At 42.5% G+C, this 18,816-nt stretch overlaps 1 protein-coding gene across 1 annotated transcript in view; it reads left to right on the top strand.

The window, feature by feature from the left end:
- Positions 1 to 18,816, top strand: part of LOC147733211 (mucin-5B-like) — a 1,334,855-nt gene that overhangs the window by 1,154,523 nt on the left and 161,516 nt on the right. The window contains exon 23 of the mRNA XM_086956056.1: positions 4,926 to 5,036. Coding sequence (XP_086812182.1) covers positions 4,926 to 5,036 — 111 coding nt within the window. The remainder of the gene's footprint in view (positions 1 to 4,925; positions 5,037 to 18,816) is intronic.

Raw genomic sequence — 18,816 nt, 5'->3', positions numbered from 1 at the left:
AGAGAGTTACCATTGCAGAATAATTGCATCCTTTCAGTCGCACAAAAAGCTCGGCATTTTGAAGTTTTAGATGGTCATATAAAAAGTAAAAAACAAAAACATTGCTATCTATTAACCTCATAAGTGCTGCTCCTAGTCCAACGGCCGACGGCACCACTACCTAGGGAGTGCTGCCGTTGGACGTTTCAGCTGCACCTGCGCAATGGAATGTTCAGCACTGGAGCTGGACGTTCCATAGCAGCTAAGGTGCTAACGATTTGCAGGGGTAAAAAACCTGTACATGAATGGAACTGCTGCGCTGCCCCACTTTTACAAAAGGCCTGGCCCCATTTGGATGGGGGCCCCGAGGCCGACATCGGCCCAGAGAGTGGGGACCATGGGGGTCCCCTACCTTATTAAATAAAACAAATAATTTAAAAAGAGGAGCTGGCAAATCACTGGAGTCCACGCCCCCTTTCACCAATACTCTGCAGATGCGCCTTTTGGCGCACAACTGGGGATGAAGACTCCTTGGCTCCAGAGGGTCCTTGGTGGCCAATAAGCCCTCCTGTTACCTCCACTAAGTCCAATACAGCGAGATTGTGGGTCCCACTCTTTTATTTGATATGTTTAGGAGGCCATGCCCTCTTTCTCTACCAATCTGCAAACGTGCCTCCTAGAGCACTGCACCTCGGGACATTGCAGGAACTGGCTCTTGGAGGGTAGATGTTCACAGGCCTATCTTTGGCTCCAGGAGGGGGGCCAACAAGCCCCCTTCCTTTAATGTAGTGGGGCCTGGCCCGGGGAGGTGGCAGTCCCCAGGGACAAGAACTGCCTGGGATAGGGTGCTTGGCCCCTCTCTCAGTTTTAAAATAGTATTTGGCCCTGGGGAGGTGGTGATCCCCAAGGCCCAGGGCGTCCATGAGGCCACCAATTACACATTACAATTTCCCCAGAGAAGTGGTGGTCCCGGGGGCACTGTGTGGTCTTAAAGGCCCCATGATTTATTTTTCTTAGCCCCAGGCAGGTAGTGGTCCCTTGGGCTGCTGGGGAGGATGTACGGGCCTCCCTCAATTAATTTGAGCAATAGGTCATGGGGGGGGGGTGTGGTCCCCCTATCTAATTACAAAAAAACGTGGCTGCATGCCCCTGGGACCTGGCCCACCCAGGGGCTTATTAATAGAGAAGAGTGAGAGACCACACTTCCCTTTTTAAAAATAATTATGCTGGGAGCTTTGACCCCAAAAGGAAAAAATACGATGCCCACCGTACTTTGACTCCAGCCCAGCTACTGGTCAGAATATTTTTTTTTAAATACATTTTTTTGCAAGGGTGGGGTCCTTCTGGACCCCATCCAAAGGTCTAGGGGTCAGGATATGTCTACCCTGCCCTTTCTCTTTTTTGTTATTCTTCTTGTGGAACACAGCTCAAGCCAATGCCCAAGATGGCTTCCAACCCTTCCTGGTTTGAAGTATAGGCAGACAATCAGATCTCATCACAAGATTGGGAGGGTTTGTGGAGCCTTCACATCCCTATGTACACAAATTTGGATTTAGGTTAGTATCTTTAAAACTATTGAACAGATATACACCAACTCACAAAAAGGCATTTCCCTGAACCTATGTCTACCTTTCTGCCAAACTTGGTGTAATTCAGTTCAACCATCTTTAAAGTTCCTACGGGAATTAACATGGGGAAAAACGCCCCTTTTCCCAGTGGGTATATATTACCTACTGGCAGACACCAGTAGGCAGTTTTAGTTAGGACCATGTTTCCATAGAAAAAACATTTTTTTATTTACAATAACTTTGACATTGTTGTTTGAAAAGTTAGCTCAGGGAACTATCACTGCTCAATTTCAATGGTTTTGTAGTAATGTAATCTGAGCCTAATAATAACGTATCTATAACCTTTGTTTATTTCAGGGAATATACATATATATGTATCTATATAAAAAACACCTAAAACACTTAGGGGGCTTATTACGATCTCGGTTGGAAAGCCTCCAACCTGAGGGAGGAGACTTTCCGACCAAGATCCTCGGGTTCAATTCCGACCGCACCTAATTACAATCTAGGCAGTCAGAACTGAAGCTGGCCGGTCATTCCGACTGAATTCAAATGGGATCAAGGAGCCCGCCGGCCAATCGGAGACCAGCCCATAATCCTAATGGGTGGCTTATCCGAAGCTCGGTTTCCCACAGGCTTTCCATGCCGGGCTTTCCTACATGGAAAGCCTGTAGGAAAGCGAGTTTGGGGGCTTCTATCAGGGCATCCTTCTCCTTGTGGAATTTGGTTGGTAGGCGAGGTTGCACCAATAGCGCCCTCCTGTTGATCTCTGCACCATGTGGCAGGCGCCTTGAGCTGCCTGCCACATGGTGCAGAGGCGGACACAATCTCCCATCGCTCAAGGGGAGCTTGTGTTGCGGCTGGTTAACGGCTGTAGCACAAGCTTCAATTGACGAATGGAAGTATGCGACAGCGCTAGGTGCGGTCACTTTGTACTTCCGGTGTTGGTCGAAGCTGCCTCCAACCAACATTGTATTAAGACCCTTAATACTTAGAACAATAAATACTTACATATCCTTACCTTTAAACTATTACAACAAATATGCCTTTGCCATTAATACCTTTACAACACAATTCATTGTAATGGCATACATGGTAAAGGCATATTCATCGTAAAAAGGAAACTACTACGTCCCGAGAGTGGGCTCTCTGGGACAGAGTCACCGAGCTGGCCCCTGATGATAGTGTCCCCAAAGCCTTCAAAGGCTACTGCATCCCTATATGAGATGAGGTTAGTTAGAGTTAGGAAAAAAATATTTGTTTTTTCCATACAAGCCAAAATATAGTTGTACCTTTAATTTATAATGTATGCACCATCTTCACATTATTATAAATACCTGCCTTTAAACTTTATTTTGGCCCTGGGGAATGGGGTCCATGGGGCCTCATGAGGCTCTGTGAGGAGGATGGCATGGACCCCTTCCCTTTATTTTTTAATACAGCCCATGGAGATGGGGCCCCTGGGGACTTATTAGGCTCAGGAACGAGGGCCGCACAGCTCCCTCCCCTTTTGTTTGGGTGGTGCCCAGGTGATGCGATCCCCAGGAAGTTAAAATCGTCAGAGATGGGGGCCAAGCATCTCCTCACCTAATTTTTACATTAGGCCCCAGAGGGGGGATCCCAGGGACTGACATCGGCATGGGGAGGAGAACTGCATGGCCCCTTCCTCTTTTTTATGAATATGGTCCTAGTGAATGGGGTCCTTGGGCCACCATTGGCTTTGAGAGGGGGGCCATGCATAACTTCCAGTTGATTTAACATATCTGACCCCGGGTTATGGAGTCCCTGGGGCCCAACAGTGACTGGGGAGAGGGGCCCTACACACACCCTCTCCCCATACATATGAGAAAATAATGTCAACCACCATTTATTTTGTCACAGTCCCCAAGGGTTTCTGTGGGATTGAGGCAAAAATGGCTAGTTGTTAAAACCATTTGGTAAACCTCACAGGCCTGGGGGGCAAGCCCTTTAATTGCTTCCAGCAACATTTTTCAAATGTTGCTGGCAGCCAATCAGATTGCTCGCTCCTATGGGTGTCTTATTCCCACAGGAGAAAAATGTCCTAAAAAAGAAAAACCGCCCTGGGCCAATCAGAATGCTCTACCTTTAAATTGAATGTCCCGCATGACTCGGGCGGGAGTCCCTCTGACCCAACTGTTTAAATATACAAATATTTCTGTAACTTAAGTTTTCAAAAACTGCCAAATGGATTTACGCGAAAAAAGCAAAGTCTGGGGATCAAGCTTTTGCTTTCTGTCAAATTTGCTGTAATTCTGTTCAGCAGTGTTTGCGAAAGCACCTCTGACAAATGTCTTTGTAAAATGCATGCAGTTTTTGTATTTTGGAAACCACCTTTTTTTCTCAGTCAATGCATGATAGATACCCCAGAAGCTTCCATGCACAATGTAGGCAAAAAGGATCACTTTATTGGAATGTTTAATGAATATTCATCAAATGGTGCCAAAGTTATACACAAACCAAAAAAGGTATTTGCTATGGAAATGCTGACCTAACTATAACTAGCAAGTGGTGACTACCTGACATGTGCTGTACCAGCATATGTTGTTCACTAGCTGACAGATAATTACGATTTAAAAAATAAAAATTGGCTCACTTGACAGCACAGGTCCAAGCCCATAGCTGTGACATGTTATTTTTTTCCCAGTAGTATTTATTAACTCCTGTTTCTGTCTTGCATCCTATGACCCAAAGATAAAAGTTAGAAGGGGTCAAAAAGTCAATTTGATCTTACTCAATGGCACTCCCACAGAAGCTGGTATAGCGGGGCTTCACTAAGCCCTTGTTACAGTGCATAGAGGTATAAAATAATCCAATGTTAATTTAAACCAAAAACACCTGCGCCCTATAGTCCACAAAAGTGTTGTTTTGCTATGTCAAATCAATCATATACCTATCTGCAAAGAAAGAATCATGGGTACTAGCAGTACATAGAGATGAAGTGAACTATTGTCTGTGTCACACATAGTATGAAACAAAGCATCTGTTGTGCATATTTTCCTGTAGAGTATGTGGTTACTTGTTTTGCATGAAGTACTGTGAGCTAGTATCTCACATAAAATTTGCAGAATAGAAAATAACACGCATGCAGTTTACTCAAAGTGATATTTTCAGGATACTTGATCAAGAATAAAATAATTTCAGGAAGAATGTATCAAAATTTCTATGTAAACCAGTCTCCCTTTGGCCAGAAAATATGGAATTTCTTGTTAGGCACAATTCTTCACTTATGCAAGAGTATGCCCATGTAATTTTACACTATGCTAACTGGGATAAATGGGTTGTTTTATTTACATCAATTTGCATTGTATAACATTGAATGCATTGTATCTCTGATCAGCCCCTGCCATTACTTTGCAGCCACCATATCCAGCGCTACAGAGACAACAACAAGGACATCGAGCACGTATACTACTCTTGTTGTCACTTCCAAGACCTCAGCTACTGAACACATTGATTCAGAAGTTCCAAGTAAGGCAGTCAATGTTTATATTTGTGTATTTATCAGAATAATGAGGTGATAAATATTGAGTATCAACATTATGAAATGCAGAACACTGAATACTACTATGTTAACAAGCTAAATGTGTAATTGTATTTTTACTATTCCTAACTCCACATATACTACAGTTAATATTGTTGCAGCGTGATATGAAAATCATAATCTTGGTGTACCACTCATTATTCAAATCAGTTTCAACTGAACGGATTACCTTTCCTCTAGCGTAATAGGAACACTGTATGATTTGATCAAAGCTCTCTGTGGATTACTTCAAGTTCTTCATTGGCCTGAATGTCTTCAGCAGACTTCATGTTCCAATTGTAAAATGGTTAAGTTAACCTTTCATTCTTCTGAAATTGATGAAACATTTTGTTTTGTAACAGTATTTTTCCTTTAGGACAGGTCACAATATTTGTTGATGGTGCTATGTGAGTAGCTCAGCAGAGCTCCTGAGGCCCATGACTGTTTAAATGTATCTCTTGGTTTCTGTGCAATGTGTAAGTTGACCAGATGCAACTGTTTACATTTTCACCAGGTTTTCCCCATACTGTTCTATGGCCTCTAGAAGTCAATATTTTCCAAGCTAAAAAAGCTAAACACACTCCAAAGCCTAACCATAGTGTTTAAGAGGCTGCTTAATCTGCGTTGTGGTTTTAATTGTGTTTGGAAAGTGAGTGTAGCACTTGCAGTTGGCTAGAAAAAGTAATCTGTTTCAGTACAAAAAAAGTAGTGTTTTTGGTGGTTTTAGATTTGGGCCTTACATGCACAGTTGAATAGGAACTACAATTTATAAATTGAGCCTTTGTGGGTCCATGAATATTCTGACTTCATGAGCACCTCCCTGCCTCCCGCACACCAGCTTGTGTTTAAGATCACATGCTCCGTATTACAGTTTCTTACTGGTTGTTGCATCTGTGCTCTGGCTGGCTCCTGGGACAAGGGTTTCCATTGGATGTAGGGATTAGAGTTTGAATTCTGATAGGCTTATAGGCCTGGTGTTCTGATTGGGTTTTAGAGCTGGAGTTTCCTATGGACTTAGGGCTTAGGGTTTGAGTTCTGATTAGCTGATATGGCGAGGGTTCTGAGTGGGTTGGTTAGGTCAAGGTTTCTAATTGACCAAAGGATACTTGATCTAGGGCTATTTAACCTTAGGGATCAGTGCATTTCAGCTTGGGAGTTAAGAGTAATGGTGGAAAAGACAAGGACAACTGCCTATTTGAGCCTAGTAGGGCCAGGTCGAAAAATGTCCAGGAATGCTGCCCTTTTATACCATTTTTACTGATTACCAGTCAACACCTAAACCCATCTACTTCCACAAACATAATAAAACCTTTCAGCAAATGTGCACTCCTCAGTTTCAACAAACAAACCCTACCCACTCTTCAATATCCTAACAACCTCTACAAAACCCCATTACACACCATACCTACTACATAAGGGCACCTTCACTCTCATACAAAACTCCACCTGTTCTGTTCCACTATCAAATCCACACATCACAAACACAACACAAACCTACAATATATTTAACCTTAATGCTTAGAAGCTCACTCTTGCTTTTCATGTAAAACACCAGCTCTACACTCTAACTACTCCTAACAGACCCTTTCCCACAGCACTACACATTACTCAACCCTCTCTCATAGCAACCCCATCAACATCGTCCTCCTCTTTCTGTTAAAAATACAAAACCAAACAATCCTTAAACTTCACTACACCTCTCTCTGTAGTTGACAATGGGTTAACAACTCTGTCATCCAGAATGTATTCTTTGGACAGCATAGTATCCTCTGCCATAGACATAATGGAACAGGTCTTGGTCATGCTACAGCATGGACAGTCACAATTGCCTTCTATAATGCTTTTAGGCTGGACGTTACAAAATCTACGTTCTGGATATGTGCCATGGCATCTAATCAACACCACGTTATTGTTTTCTGTATTTAACCTTACAGATAATCACTTTGGTACAAAGAGGAGCAGACTAAACAGTGCTGAGCATTGAAAATCTGGAAAGATTACCATTAACTGTTACGGAAAAACCTGCAACAGAATGCCTAATACAAGGGACAAAGAAAAACCAAAGGGGATGATGTACGGAGCGTTGACAATACAAACAGTCACCCCCAGTCAACTGATCTGGGTTTAATCCATCACCGTTATTTAGCTCACTCCTCCACACTAGTTCAGACATGGCCATATGCAAATCAGTCTGACCCTGTGCCTCATGGGAACAGTCCAGCCCGAACTCCCAAGCCATGTCTTCCCTGGACCGGAATCAAGCTTCCCAGGACCGGTTTCTGGCAATACAGCCTTTGGTTTTTCTTAATACATGGGACAAACACTCTGCCTGTCACAATTTTCCATTTTCAATATTGTTTGAAACATATACCAGCTGGCGTGTATGAAAGGTTGGGTAAAGAATACATAAAGTCAACCTGGTAATTACCATATACACACAGATGTTGGAGTGGGGGGGAAAAGAAGTATTTCTTAATGGTACAAACCGCAAAAACACACTAAGCGGTAAACTTTTATGCCAGGGAATTAACATACACAGAACCTGTGACAGTTCTTCAACCAACTTATCCTGTCATCTGCAAGGTTCTCCAGCTGCAGTTATAGATCCAATTTTTAGGCAGCTTTCTAACGGGAGCTATATAATGTTGAATGATCACAGCTGCTGTGGAATGTTGCCAGGAATAGCCTATCCCGTAAATGTGTCAGCCAGGGTCACTTGTTTTATGCAAGTATTGTTACCTAAAACTAAGACAGATGGGGAGTCGCCATTATGGCCTTCACTGAATATCTCTTCTATACAAATTGATACTTTTAGCAGAATGAAAGCCATTCTTTTACAAAAAAATGTGCCACCGACCTCATCCAAAGAGACATATAAACTACAAGTTGCAAGGTCCTCTGCAGAGATACATGCCCTTTTGTCAACAAACTGCCCTGTACATTTCGTTGAAATGTTAGGTCATATCTTAAACATGTCTGATTCCAGTGGTATTGTACATGTATTTAAGACCTTTTTTTCTGGACTGTTAGCACCTTTTGAAGCAGTCCTCAGCATATTTCCAAACTTCTTGCACTCTGTGTTCGGCAGCCTGCCTCTCATTTTGGGACTCGTAGCAGGAATACTATTTTTGTTCCTTCTGCTCCGATGTGGCAAGTCCGGTCACTAGCGACACCGAGATTACCAAAGAGAACACTCTCCTGTCGTGAGTGTTCTGAGCGCATGATGCAGATTCTGGGCCTGACTCATTTAAGAGATCTGAATACCACATGGTTTCTATCATTCCGACCAATCTGGCAAGATTGCTTCTTACCTGTTCAATGATGCCTGCTATGTGGAGAAGAATGCGTGTTGGACATCTGTCTAACACTTCTATCAGCACAGCCAACGGACGTTGATACTTTGCTTGGTTCAGTAAGGGCCCATGCATTGTGTTGTCCCCAGCGGCTACCAATCCTGATGACGGCATTCATTGAGGTCTCACAGGCGCAATCAGCTGACGGTGAGATACGTGGATCGACAGGCACAGAGGTACCTTCTCCATCTCCTTCGAACATTGCTAATGCAGCTAACACTGACGGCGATGCTTCACATTTTTGTGCAATCGGTTTACTTAACGAAGTGGTCCAACTTTCACATACTGTGGTAGACAAATTCTTTACCAGCTTAGAAGATTTGATGTTTTCTCCAAACAACGAGAACGACTTTTGAAGATAGCACACAGCGTTCTATGGAACTCTGTATTCAAACTTCACTTTTCAAAACAAAACTTCCAACTTTAGAACTCTATTTTTCTGCGATTTTACTTTTTCCGAAATTGAACACTTTTTTGGCACAAAGTAATCTGCTTAAAGTAGAACTATTCATAGAGAACAAGAATTCTTTGAATACTTCCAAGAGACAATACTTTGACCCTGTATGGTCGGTCTCACCTTTTTTCTTCAGTATTTAAGAGCCATTTCATAAATGTAATTTCATGACTCATTCTGCTAGCATTTCCAATGTCAAACTATATGTTTTGAATGAAAACAATGCTTTTAAAATGTGTACAGCACATATGATCATTTTCGTGTGCAACCATTTCGAATGCATTTTATGTATTTTGGGTGGGATTTTACACATTATGCTTTAGATATGTTTTGAATGCGTAGAATTTAGTAATGTCGAACATAATAAAGTGGAGTGGGTGTTGTATGGCGTTTTAGGATCCGAGCGAAATTTCCAATTCATGCCCTTATATAGGTACAATTTACATGCCCTAATATATACATAGAAATCATACCAAAGTTTAAACATAGCCCATGCAGTTCAAATACAGGCATGGCTACTTCCACTCGTTCCAAAAAGCCACAACAATTTCTTGGAAAAATCGACTTAAGCAGTCAGGGACATCCCCTTGCTTGAATATTGATTTGTCCAAAAATTCATGGAGTTTTCAAAGAACTACAATTCCCTTGGATTTCTTTGATGACGGTTTTATGTCCAACTTTACATCCAACTAGGCACCTTCCAGGTATAAATATACCTACACTTGCCCTAGCAAACACACAGTAGTTCGGAGCAGCTCGAATATCTACTTGCCCGATGCAGCTCGTTACAGCAAATGCAGAAGGAAGCCGACCCCCTAGCTGATGCACTGATCGAGAAGCTGTCCTTTCTCTCACTGAGAATCCAGCTCCAGTGTTTCCAAGCTCCCCTTGCGGGGTGTTGGGAAATCGAGTCCCGAGACAGAGATACCAGACATCGTTCATTCTAAAACCAATGTACGGCGCGGATTAAACCCTAGGAGAAATCTTGGATAGAATCTTGGCAAAGAAAAACTAGACCTATGCAACACCACACTTACTTCTTCCCTCATACTGGACTTAGGTTAGGTACATTGGGTAGGTGTATTTTAGAAGCCCAAGTTGAGTACTTTTAGCCTTTGTTATTTATGAATGTATTCATCTATGGTTTAGAAATCATACAATGCTTTTACAGTAACATCTCATAATACTCTTCTCGCTGTATGCATTATACTTTACAGTTTGTTTTACAATTGTAGCAGTTCACTTTACTTGCATGAGAAAGAAGACTGTTCAATAAACCTTTTATTGAAAACGCTTGTCTCTCTATTTCTCTTCACCTCTGATGAAACGAAGCATGCACGATTGACTGAGTAAAATATTTATCTATTGTTTCCATGACTCTGAAGATACGTTTTAGTCTTGGGGAAACAAAGTTGTCATGTTTATGCTGTTGTCAGAAACTAATCCCTTCTTGTTTATTCGAGAAAGTTTCTAGTGACCTCTGAGCTAGCTGGCACTCACAATTAAGTCTAAAATATTCAATAGAGACCTAATAGACATAAGTCCTACGTCAAATCTATAGGACATATTATTCCAATGCACAGAGCCTATTGGGAATATAGGAACTACACTACATGGGTAGTGAATGTATAACTGTATAGGTGAATAAATGGACATGTTATTGATTCTTTACATGACTAGCTAGGTGTGTCAATAACTCTATGAATGAGTGATGGTGTATGAGTGTTTGTATAGGTGTATGAGTACATATAATAGTGCTGTATTGATAAGTGGCTGCATGTATGAGTAACTGTATGGGTGAATGAATGAATGTGTGTGTATAGCTAGGAATTAGTCAGTGGATATATACTCACTGCTATTGATTTGTCTATGGTTTCAAAAATGGTAGTCTGTATTTTAGAGTGGGTGTATCAAAGGTTATATTAGGGTGTGAGGAGGGGCATCAGATTATCACGTTGATGATGTCATCAGTGAGGTCATCAGTGATGTCATTTGAGATGTCATCAGTGATGTCATCAATGCTGTCACTGACCATATCATGAGTGATGTAATTTGTGACTTCATCAGCAGTGCATTGCAGGGGCACAAGTTATAGTAAGCTATACTAACTATAACTTTCAAATGTCTCTGGTTTTGTAGTGGAATGTCCAACTAACTATAACGTCCCTGAAACCTATAGTTTTTTCAGTGAATTTCTAAGGTTTGTTAAATGCTAATTTCTAACTATAATGTCCCTGAAACCTATGATTTATCTCACACCAGTCAATGTCTGGGGTAGGACCACCCAGGATGGCAGGTCTAACAAAACTCTTCTAATGGGGCTAAATTGTTTAACTGCATTAACATTCTAAGAAATGTGTGTACTAGTGGATTTTGACAACTTAGGCCCTGACTCAAACTGAAATATACAAAAAGGTGATGGATGGATTACTTGAACTAATCTCAGCCACTTGGACTACAACTGAGCAAGAAAATTCCACAAACCATGCAAATCTCTGTGCAGGAGTCAGAGTTATGGGTTAGGCACTGTGTACCACATCTGTTAAATACCGGGTACAATAAAGTTCACAAACTGCATTTTATTTGTCCAGGGTTATAGGTCACATTTACTGGTGGAAAATGTCTAGAAAATATTGGCGCATGCAGATATTAGGGAGGAAAGCACAATAATCTGCATGGTGTACCCCTTATTGAATAGGATAACTAGTAGATAAGAATCATATATAGACTGAAACCTAGACTGCAGCAGATAATGCATGTGTTTAGTCTGGAAGGACAACAAAAGTGTACAAAAGAAGAGGGTCTTTAGGGGGTAATACCAGTGAAAGACCAAATAAGCAAGAGCCAACACATGTCAACTACTTATTTATTTATGTATGTATGTCAAAACAGTTACTTCTTGCAATGGGGCTCTGTCAAAATAAAATATATGCCTTGTCACAATAACTTTTCTTTGCCTGGTTTGGTAGGCAGAAACAATCAAGGTACATATTAGGAGAGGCCTATAGGGCACAGATTATAACCATTTATGAGTGCATACTAGCAATTGATAAGGTAATGAGTGACAGCATCAAAATATGTTGTGTAAAAGCGACTGCAGTGTCTATGATATATTTATTTTTCCCTTTATTTTATAGTTACTACATTTGTTAGGCCTGCCAGTTCTTTAAGGATAACCATGATGACATCAGCTACCACTTCCACCAAGGCCGAAACATCTGGGTCATCAGCTGGTGTGCAAAGTAAGTAAAATAGAGGACCTCGGGTAGCTTCTCAGTCAAACTGCATAATCAATATTCAAATCACTCACAACCTTTCCTTCATTAACCTAAGCCTGCTGTGAGGCTTGCTCAAATCACTCAATGGTTGTCTGTGTATCTCTATGCAACCAGAAGGCCACACTATTACATTCAAGAATGTCTAACCGTACTTTCCATTCTTCAGAACTTTTTAAAAAAGATTCTTTGGATAATAGCAGGCCATGTGTAACCCAGGTCACAACATTTATCTGGGTCAACCTAATGTGAGCTGCTCCACAGAAGCCTATACCCTGCGTGACCAGCGGGATCGTGTGACCATAAGCATGATGCCAATCTGAAAAAAACTGGGGATTAACCCATATTTTAACTCCCCAGAATCCTCTCACTCCATTCCAAAGTTCAACACTAAAGCTGCCTCTCTGATAACTCCATTAAAGGTTCCATGTAGACAATTTGTGGCTCTCAAATCGGCAATGAATGTATACTATATAGGTGCACGCAATTTTTTAATGCATGTCTGCAATTGTTGTTCGAACCTTGAGAAGCAACTTTCCCATTATTCAAAATGTATTATTGCATTAGGATGTGTTAGTAATTATTACTGATCACTTTATTGCATGGTTAAAACCAAGACCGACAGTATCTCACATTTGTAAAAAGTGTAGGGGCCACTTCTCATTTAATCAATTAAATAAAAGCGTTATTATCACTAAACCGTAAAAAACTAATTTCTGACCATTATTAATATTTTGTAAACGTGTTATGTTATGGTCATGGCAGTACACATCAGAGGCTGTGGAAAATACACAGTGTGAAAGACACTAATTAAACTGTGCATCTTGGCGTCGCCATACAGATGCTTCCTTGACTACATTGAAACAAATAAAATCTCTACAAAAGTTAGTAAATGGCAGCGCTGAGAATATTGGCATTTTTGGTTATCAGGAGAACCGGGCCTGGTCAGGCAGGACCTCGCTTTGTTGCCACCATCCTCATGAAAGTGAGACCAACAGAGATAATGAGCATCTCCGCTCCTCTCGTACAGGATGTTTTGTTTGCAATGCTGAAAGTACATGTTGCCCTTTACTGTGTGAACACAAGGAGATAATGGACGGAGCGCTGAAACTTTTCAGACACTCACCTCCAGTCACAGATCTGGGTTGAATCCATCATCATTCGCCACCTAAGTTCAGACCCAGCTATATGCAAATCAATCTTGACCCTGTGCCTCATGGGAACAGTCCAGCCCGAACTGCCAAGCCAGGTCTTCCCTGAACCGGAAACAAGCATCCTGGGACAGTTTTCTGGGTAACACCCTTCATCAGCCAGGCTACCTTGAATCCAGTGGCAAAGAGAGCAAGGGACCCACGTCTGGGCACACCCTGCCAAATTAGGGCTAACAAAGCAAACCCAAGGAGATGATATACGGATCGCTGAAACTTTTCAGACACTCATGCCCAGTCACAGATCTGGGTTGAATCCATCATTGTTCTTTAGCTCACTTCACCACCTCAGTTCAGACCCAGCTATATGCAAATCAGTCTTGACCTGTGCCTCATAGGAACAGTGCAGCCTGAACTGCCAAGCCAAGTCTTCGCTGAACGGGAAAGAAGAATCCTGGGACTGGTTTCTGGGTAACACCCTTCATCAGCCAGGCTAGCTTGAATCAACTGGCAAAGTGAGCAAGGGACCAATGTCTGGGCATACCCTGGCAACTTAGGGCTAACAAAGCAAACACAAGGAGGCGATGGACAGAGCGCAGACACTCACCCCCAGTCACCGATCAGGGTTAAATCCAACATCGTTTTTTAGCTTACTTCGCCACCTCTGCTAGTCAGTCGGCAGCAGCGGTCTCATCCCCCGCTCCGCCATCTTGCTGGACATCAGACACGCTCCGCCTCAGATTAGCTCACTGCGGCTGTATCCGGCGCCATCTTGAGCTATCAGGGTCCTGCTCCTTTTCAGTCGCTGATCCTAGGCGATGGTGTCACTTCCACCTATAAGTGGCGCTGGCACCTCCTGGGCAGTACAGCACGCCACCAGATATAATTTTTTGTGGCATAATTGGCCCCCAAACAGGATAAATGATGGGGTTGGAGCAGAGCTCTCAGCTCACGCAACCATCCACATCAGCTCTGTAGCCCCGCCCATTGAGGGGGGCTAGCTACGACACATATATACACAGAGCAGTTACCCCGGCACTCTATTTATATATCCATATTATACTTCCTTACATTAACTAAACACAATCTATATATATACCACAGATCATGATGCAAGGGAAAATAACAGGAAAAGGAGAAATGTCATCAGTGATGTCATCAGTGATGTCACTAACCATGTCATGAATGATGTAATATGTGACATCATCAGCAGTGGATTGCGGGTGCGCGATATATAGTTAGCGCTTATAACTATATATGGAATTTCAATGGTTTTATGCGAGTAAAATAAGGTTTTGTAAATGCAAATCCCTAACTATATATGGCCTAAAACCAATGGTTTTTTCATTGAATATAAAATATATATATATTTTTTCCAACTAAAAGTTAAAAGGTTACAGGTTCATTATAGTTAGGAAATAGAATTAAAAAACCTTAGAGATTCACCGGAAAAAACAAAAGCTATATGTACATAATAGTTAGGGTGAGATTTAACTTGTACAAAACCAGTGATATTCAGAAGTTATAATTGTGTGAACTAACTATAACATTCGGTCCACAATGCACTGCTTATGACCTCACATATTACATCATTCATGACATGGTCAGTGACATCACTGATGACATCTATGGTGACATCACTGATGAAATCTCAAATAGCCAGACTGACTACATCACTGATTACTCATTAAGTGAGTGTAAGTGTTTTTAAGAGTTTATGGTTGTTAAATATATATACTAACCTTTTACAAAAGTACAATTAGTATTCTAGGCTTTCTTCTTCTGTCTGATACTAGTTCTAACATATATTATATGAGTGGCTGCATGACTGTATATATACTTGTATGTGTGTGGGAGTAGCTGTATGGGTGTATAGGTGGGTGTGTGAGTAGCTATGTGGGTGGATGTATTGGTGAGTGAGTGAGTGTGTCATTAGCTGTATTGGTGAATGAGTTGTGAAATGAGTTGCTCAATGGGTGGGTAACTGGGTATATAATAATACCAAAATTAACAAGAAGGGGAGAGAGAGTTCACAGGTGGATTCGTACCCCCTGGTCAGAAGTTATTAAACAAAAGGAATCCACTAAGGGAAGGGTTTCCCTACTATGGTTAGGAACACCCTGTGTTGTAAAATACCCCTTACACACCAAAAGAACCCTTGGTGTCATGCTTCATCATCGGGGTCTTCGCACCCCTCTACGGGATGCGGCGTGCTGCGACCAGCGACTACGCGGGAGCACTTTATCAGGACTATGCGTGGTGTATGTGAAGGAATATTATGTGCGTGAGTGGTGAGGTTTAAACCGCTGGTGAAGTTTAAAAAGGGCCTGGCTCGTGGGATAAAAAAAATGTAATCTGCCCCCGGGCTGGCACTATTAAAAACGTGCAGTAAACGGAGGTTTAATGTGCAAGACTATGTGCACTACCTCCCGTGTGTGTGTGTAGACATGTTTCGGAGACTGAGCTCCTTCTTCGGGACAGGGTACGCAAATCCCCACCTTACTCACGTATCTTTACTTAAAACATGAAGTTATTTACAAAAGTGAAAGTTAGTGCAGGACATAATATGTACCTACAGGCTGATATCGAAGTCGCTGATTGTCGACCTGTAAAGGAAGGGGACAAAGAATTTTTTCTGGTGGTCCACTCCTTTAAAACAAAAACACTAGGCGCAGTGACCTGTGGAATAAATTGTGTGGGCTCCGATCACTAGACAGTAAAGTCAAACTACTTGTGAATTCGTGCCTGGCGTGAAAAAAGGGACATGTACAAGACCTACAAAACACTTAACATAAAACACACTCTCTAAGAACGAATTCTTTGTCCATTCTCTTCTATGGTGGTGATAATATTCTGGGTTGTAAATACAGTGAGAGGTAGTGGGGAGGAAAAAAGGAAATGAAATGGCATACTGTTATGAATCACTTCCAATGCCTCATGAGCCTCTGGAACGTAGGGGAAAGCGTGCTGATTCGCTACCTGAAAAGAGATGTGCATTCGATGTTTTACTGGTACTTACATCTTCGTATCGGCGTTTCACCTTAGTTCTTATTACATACTCACGAAGGTCTAGGAGACACTGCTGCCTGACTGCCCCATATGCGGCTCCGCTGAGAGTGCGGTAGTTAGCGATCTTGTGCTGTTTTTATACTGCTCCTAATCGCTAATTAGACTCATCAACAGGCCGGATGCGCCCATATAAGGGTTTTCTGGTTCATCTTGTTTAGATTGCAGTCAGGTGTCAACTTTGAACACTGGCATAGTGCGCGTGCGCCCTGTCAATGTAGCGATGTATTCACTACGAATGCTGCTAAATTGCGCATGCGCCCGTGCACGGGTTGTCCAGTCTCTCTCTGGTCCATTGCCCACAGGTGTGCCAATCATCGTCAGAAAAAGACATTGCGCGCATGTGTCCTTGTGGGAAATGCTGCTGCTTTGCGCATGCGCTCATTTGAGGTGTTGATGAGCAGTGGAGCGCACTCTTTACAGTAGGGGCAAAAGGTGAAACTGTGGCCAACAAGCCAAAAAATAAACATCTTGCACCTGCACTCAGTGTACAAAAATTTGCAAAAGAGAGCCACAAAAACAAATATAAGCACAGTTCATTGGCCAGAATAACACTACATTACATCATCAATTTCATTTTACAAGGAGCTCAATTCTTGGTTGAATAGAATTTGGGCTACTAATGTAAAAGCAAATGATGGCATAACATAAACTACACAATAGTGAGGCATTTTCATGACTTGCCATCTGAAACACCAGTTTCTGGTCACATAACAATGACAACCAATGAAAAAATGATATAATAAATCCAATGTATACGGTCAGCTTCTTGTGATCGATTACTACCACAAAATGGGCTATAAACAAAGCCAATAATACTAAAACATATTTATTCTCACATGACTATAAAAACAAAAACAACAATACATAATAACCACAATTAAAATGGAAAGCTTGGAGTTACACCCAAAGCACCGAATCATACATCTATGAAGAGAGTTACCATTGCAGAATAATTGCATCCTTTCAGTCGCACAAAAAGCTCGGCATTTTGAAGTTTTAGATGGTCATATAAAAAGTAAAAAACAAAAACATTGCTATCTATTAACCTCATAAGTGCTGCTCCTAGTCCAACGGCCGACGGCACCACTACCTAGGGAGTGCTGCCGTTGGACGTTTCAGCTGCACCTGCGCAATGGAATGTTCAGCACTGGAGCTGGACGTTCCATAGCAGCTAAGGTGCTAACGATTTGCAGGGGTAAAAAACCTGTACATGAATGGAACTGCTGCGCTGCCCCACTTTTACAAAAGGCCTGGCCCCATTTGGATGGGGGCCCCGAGGCCGACATCGGCCCAGAGAGTGGGGACCATGGGGGTCCCCTACCTTATTAAATAAAACAAATAATTTAAAAAGCGGAGCTGGCAAATCACTGGAGTCCACGCCCCCTTTCACCAATACTCTGCAGATGCGCCTTTTGGCGCACAACTGGGGATGAAGACTCCTTGGCTCCAGAGGGTCCTTGGTGGCCAATAAGCCCTCCTGTTACCTCCACTAAGTCCAATACAGCGAGATTGTGGGTCCCACTCTTTTATTTGATATGTTTAGGAGGCCATGCCCTCTTTCTCTACCAATCTGCAAACGTGCCTCCTAGAGCACTGCACCTCGGGACATTGCAGGAACTGGCTCTTGGAGGGTAGATGTTCACAGGCCTATCTTTGGCTCCAGGAGGGGGGCCAACAAGCCCCCTTCCTTTAATGTAGTGGGGCCTGGCCCGGGGAGGTGGCAGTCCCCAGGGACAAGAACTGCCTGGGATAGGGTGCTTGGCCCCTCTCTCAGTTTTAAAATAGTATTTGGCCCTGGGGAGGTGGTGATCCCCAAGGCCCAGGGCGTCCATGAGGCCACCAATTACACATTACAATTTCCCCAGAGAAGTGGTGGTCCCGGGGGCACTGTGTGGTCTTAAAGGCCCCATGATTTATTTTTCTTAGCCCCAGGCAGGTAGTGGTCCCTTGGGCTGCTGGGGAGGATGTACGGGCCTCCCTCAATTAATTTGAGCAATAGGTCATGGGGGGGGGGTGTGGTCCCCCTATCTAATTACAAAAAAACGTGGCTGCATGCCCCTGGGACCTGGCCCACCCAGGGGCTTATTAATAGAGAAGAGTGAGAGACCACACTTCCCTTTTTAAAAATAATTATGCTGGGAGCTTTGACCCCAAAAGGAAAAAATACGATGCCCACCGTACTTTGACTCCAGCCCAGCTACTGGTCAGAATATTTTTTTTTAAATACATTTTTTTGCAAGGGTGGGGTCCTTCTGGACCCCATCCAAAGGTCTAGGGGTCAGGATATGTCTACCCTGCCCTTTCTCTTTTTTGTTATTCTTCTTGTGGAACACAGCTCAAGCCAATGCCCAAGATGGCTTCCAACCCTTCCTGGTTTGAAGTATAGGCAGACAATCAGATCTCATCACAAGATTGGGAGGGTTTGTGGA

This window comes from Lissotriton vulgaris, chromosome 2_1 (genome assembly GCF_964263255.1).
Source record: "Lissotriton vulgaris chromosome 2_1, aLisVul1.2, whole genome shotgun sequence".
Taxonomy (NCBI): Eukaryota; Metazoa; Chordata; class Amphibia; order Caudata; family Salamandridae; genus Lissotriton; species Lissotriton vulgaris.
The sequence above is the reverse complement of the archived record's forward strand: the minus strand, read 5'-3'. Positions and strand labels throughout refer to the sequence as shown.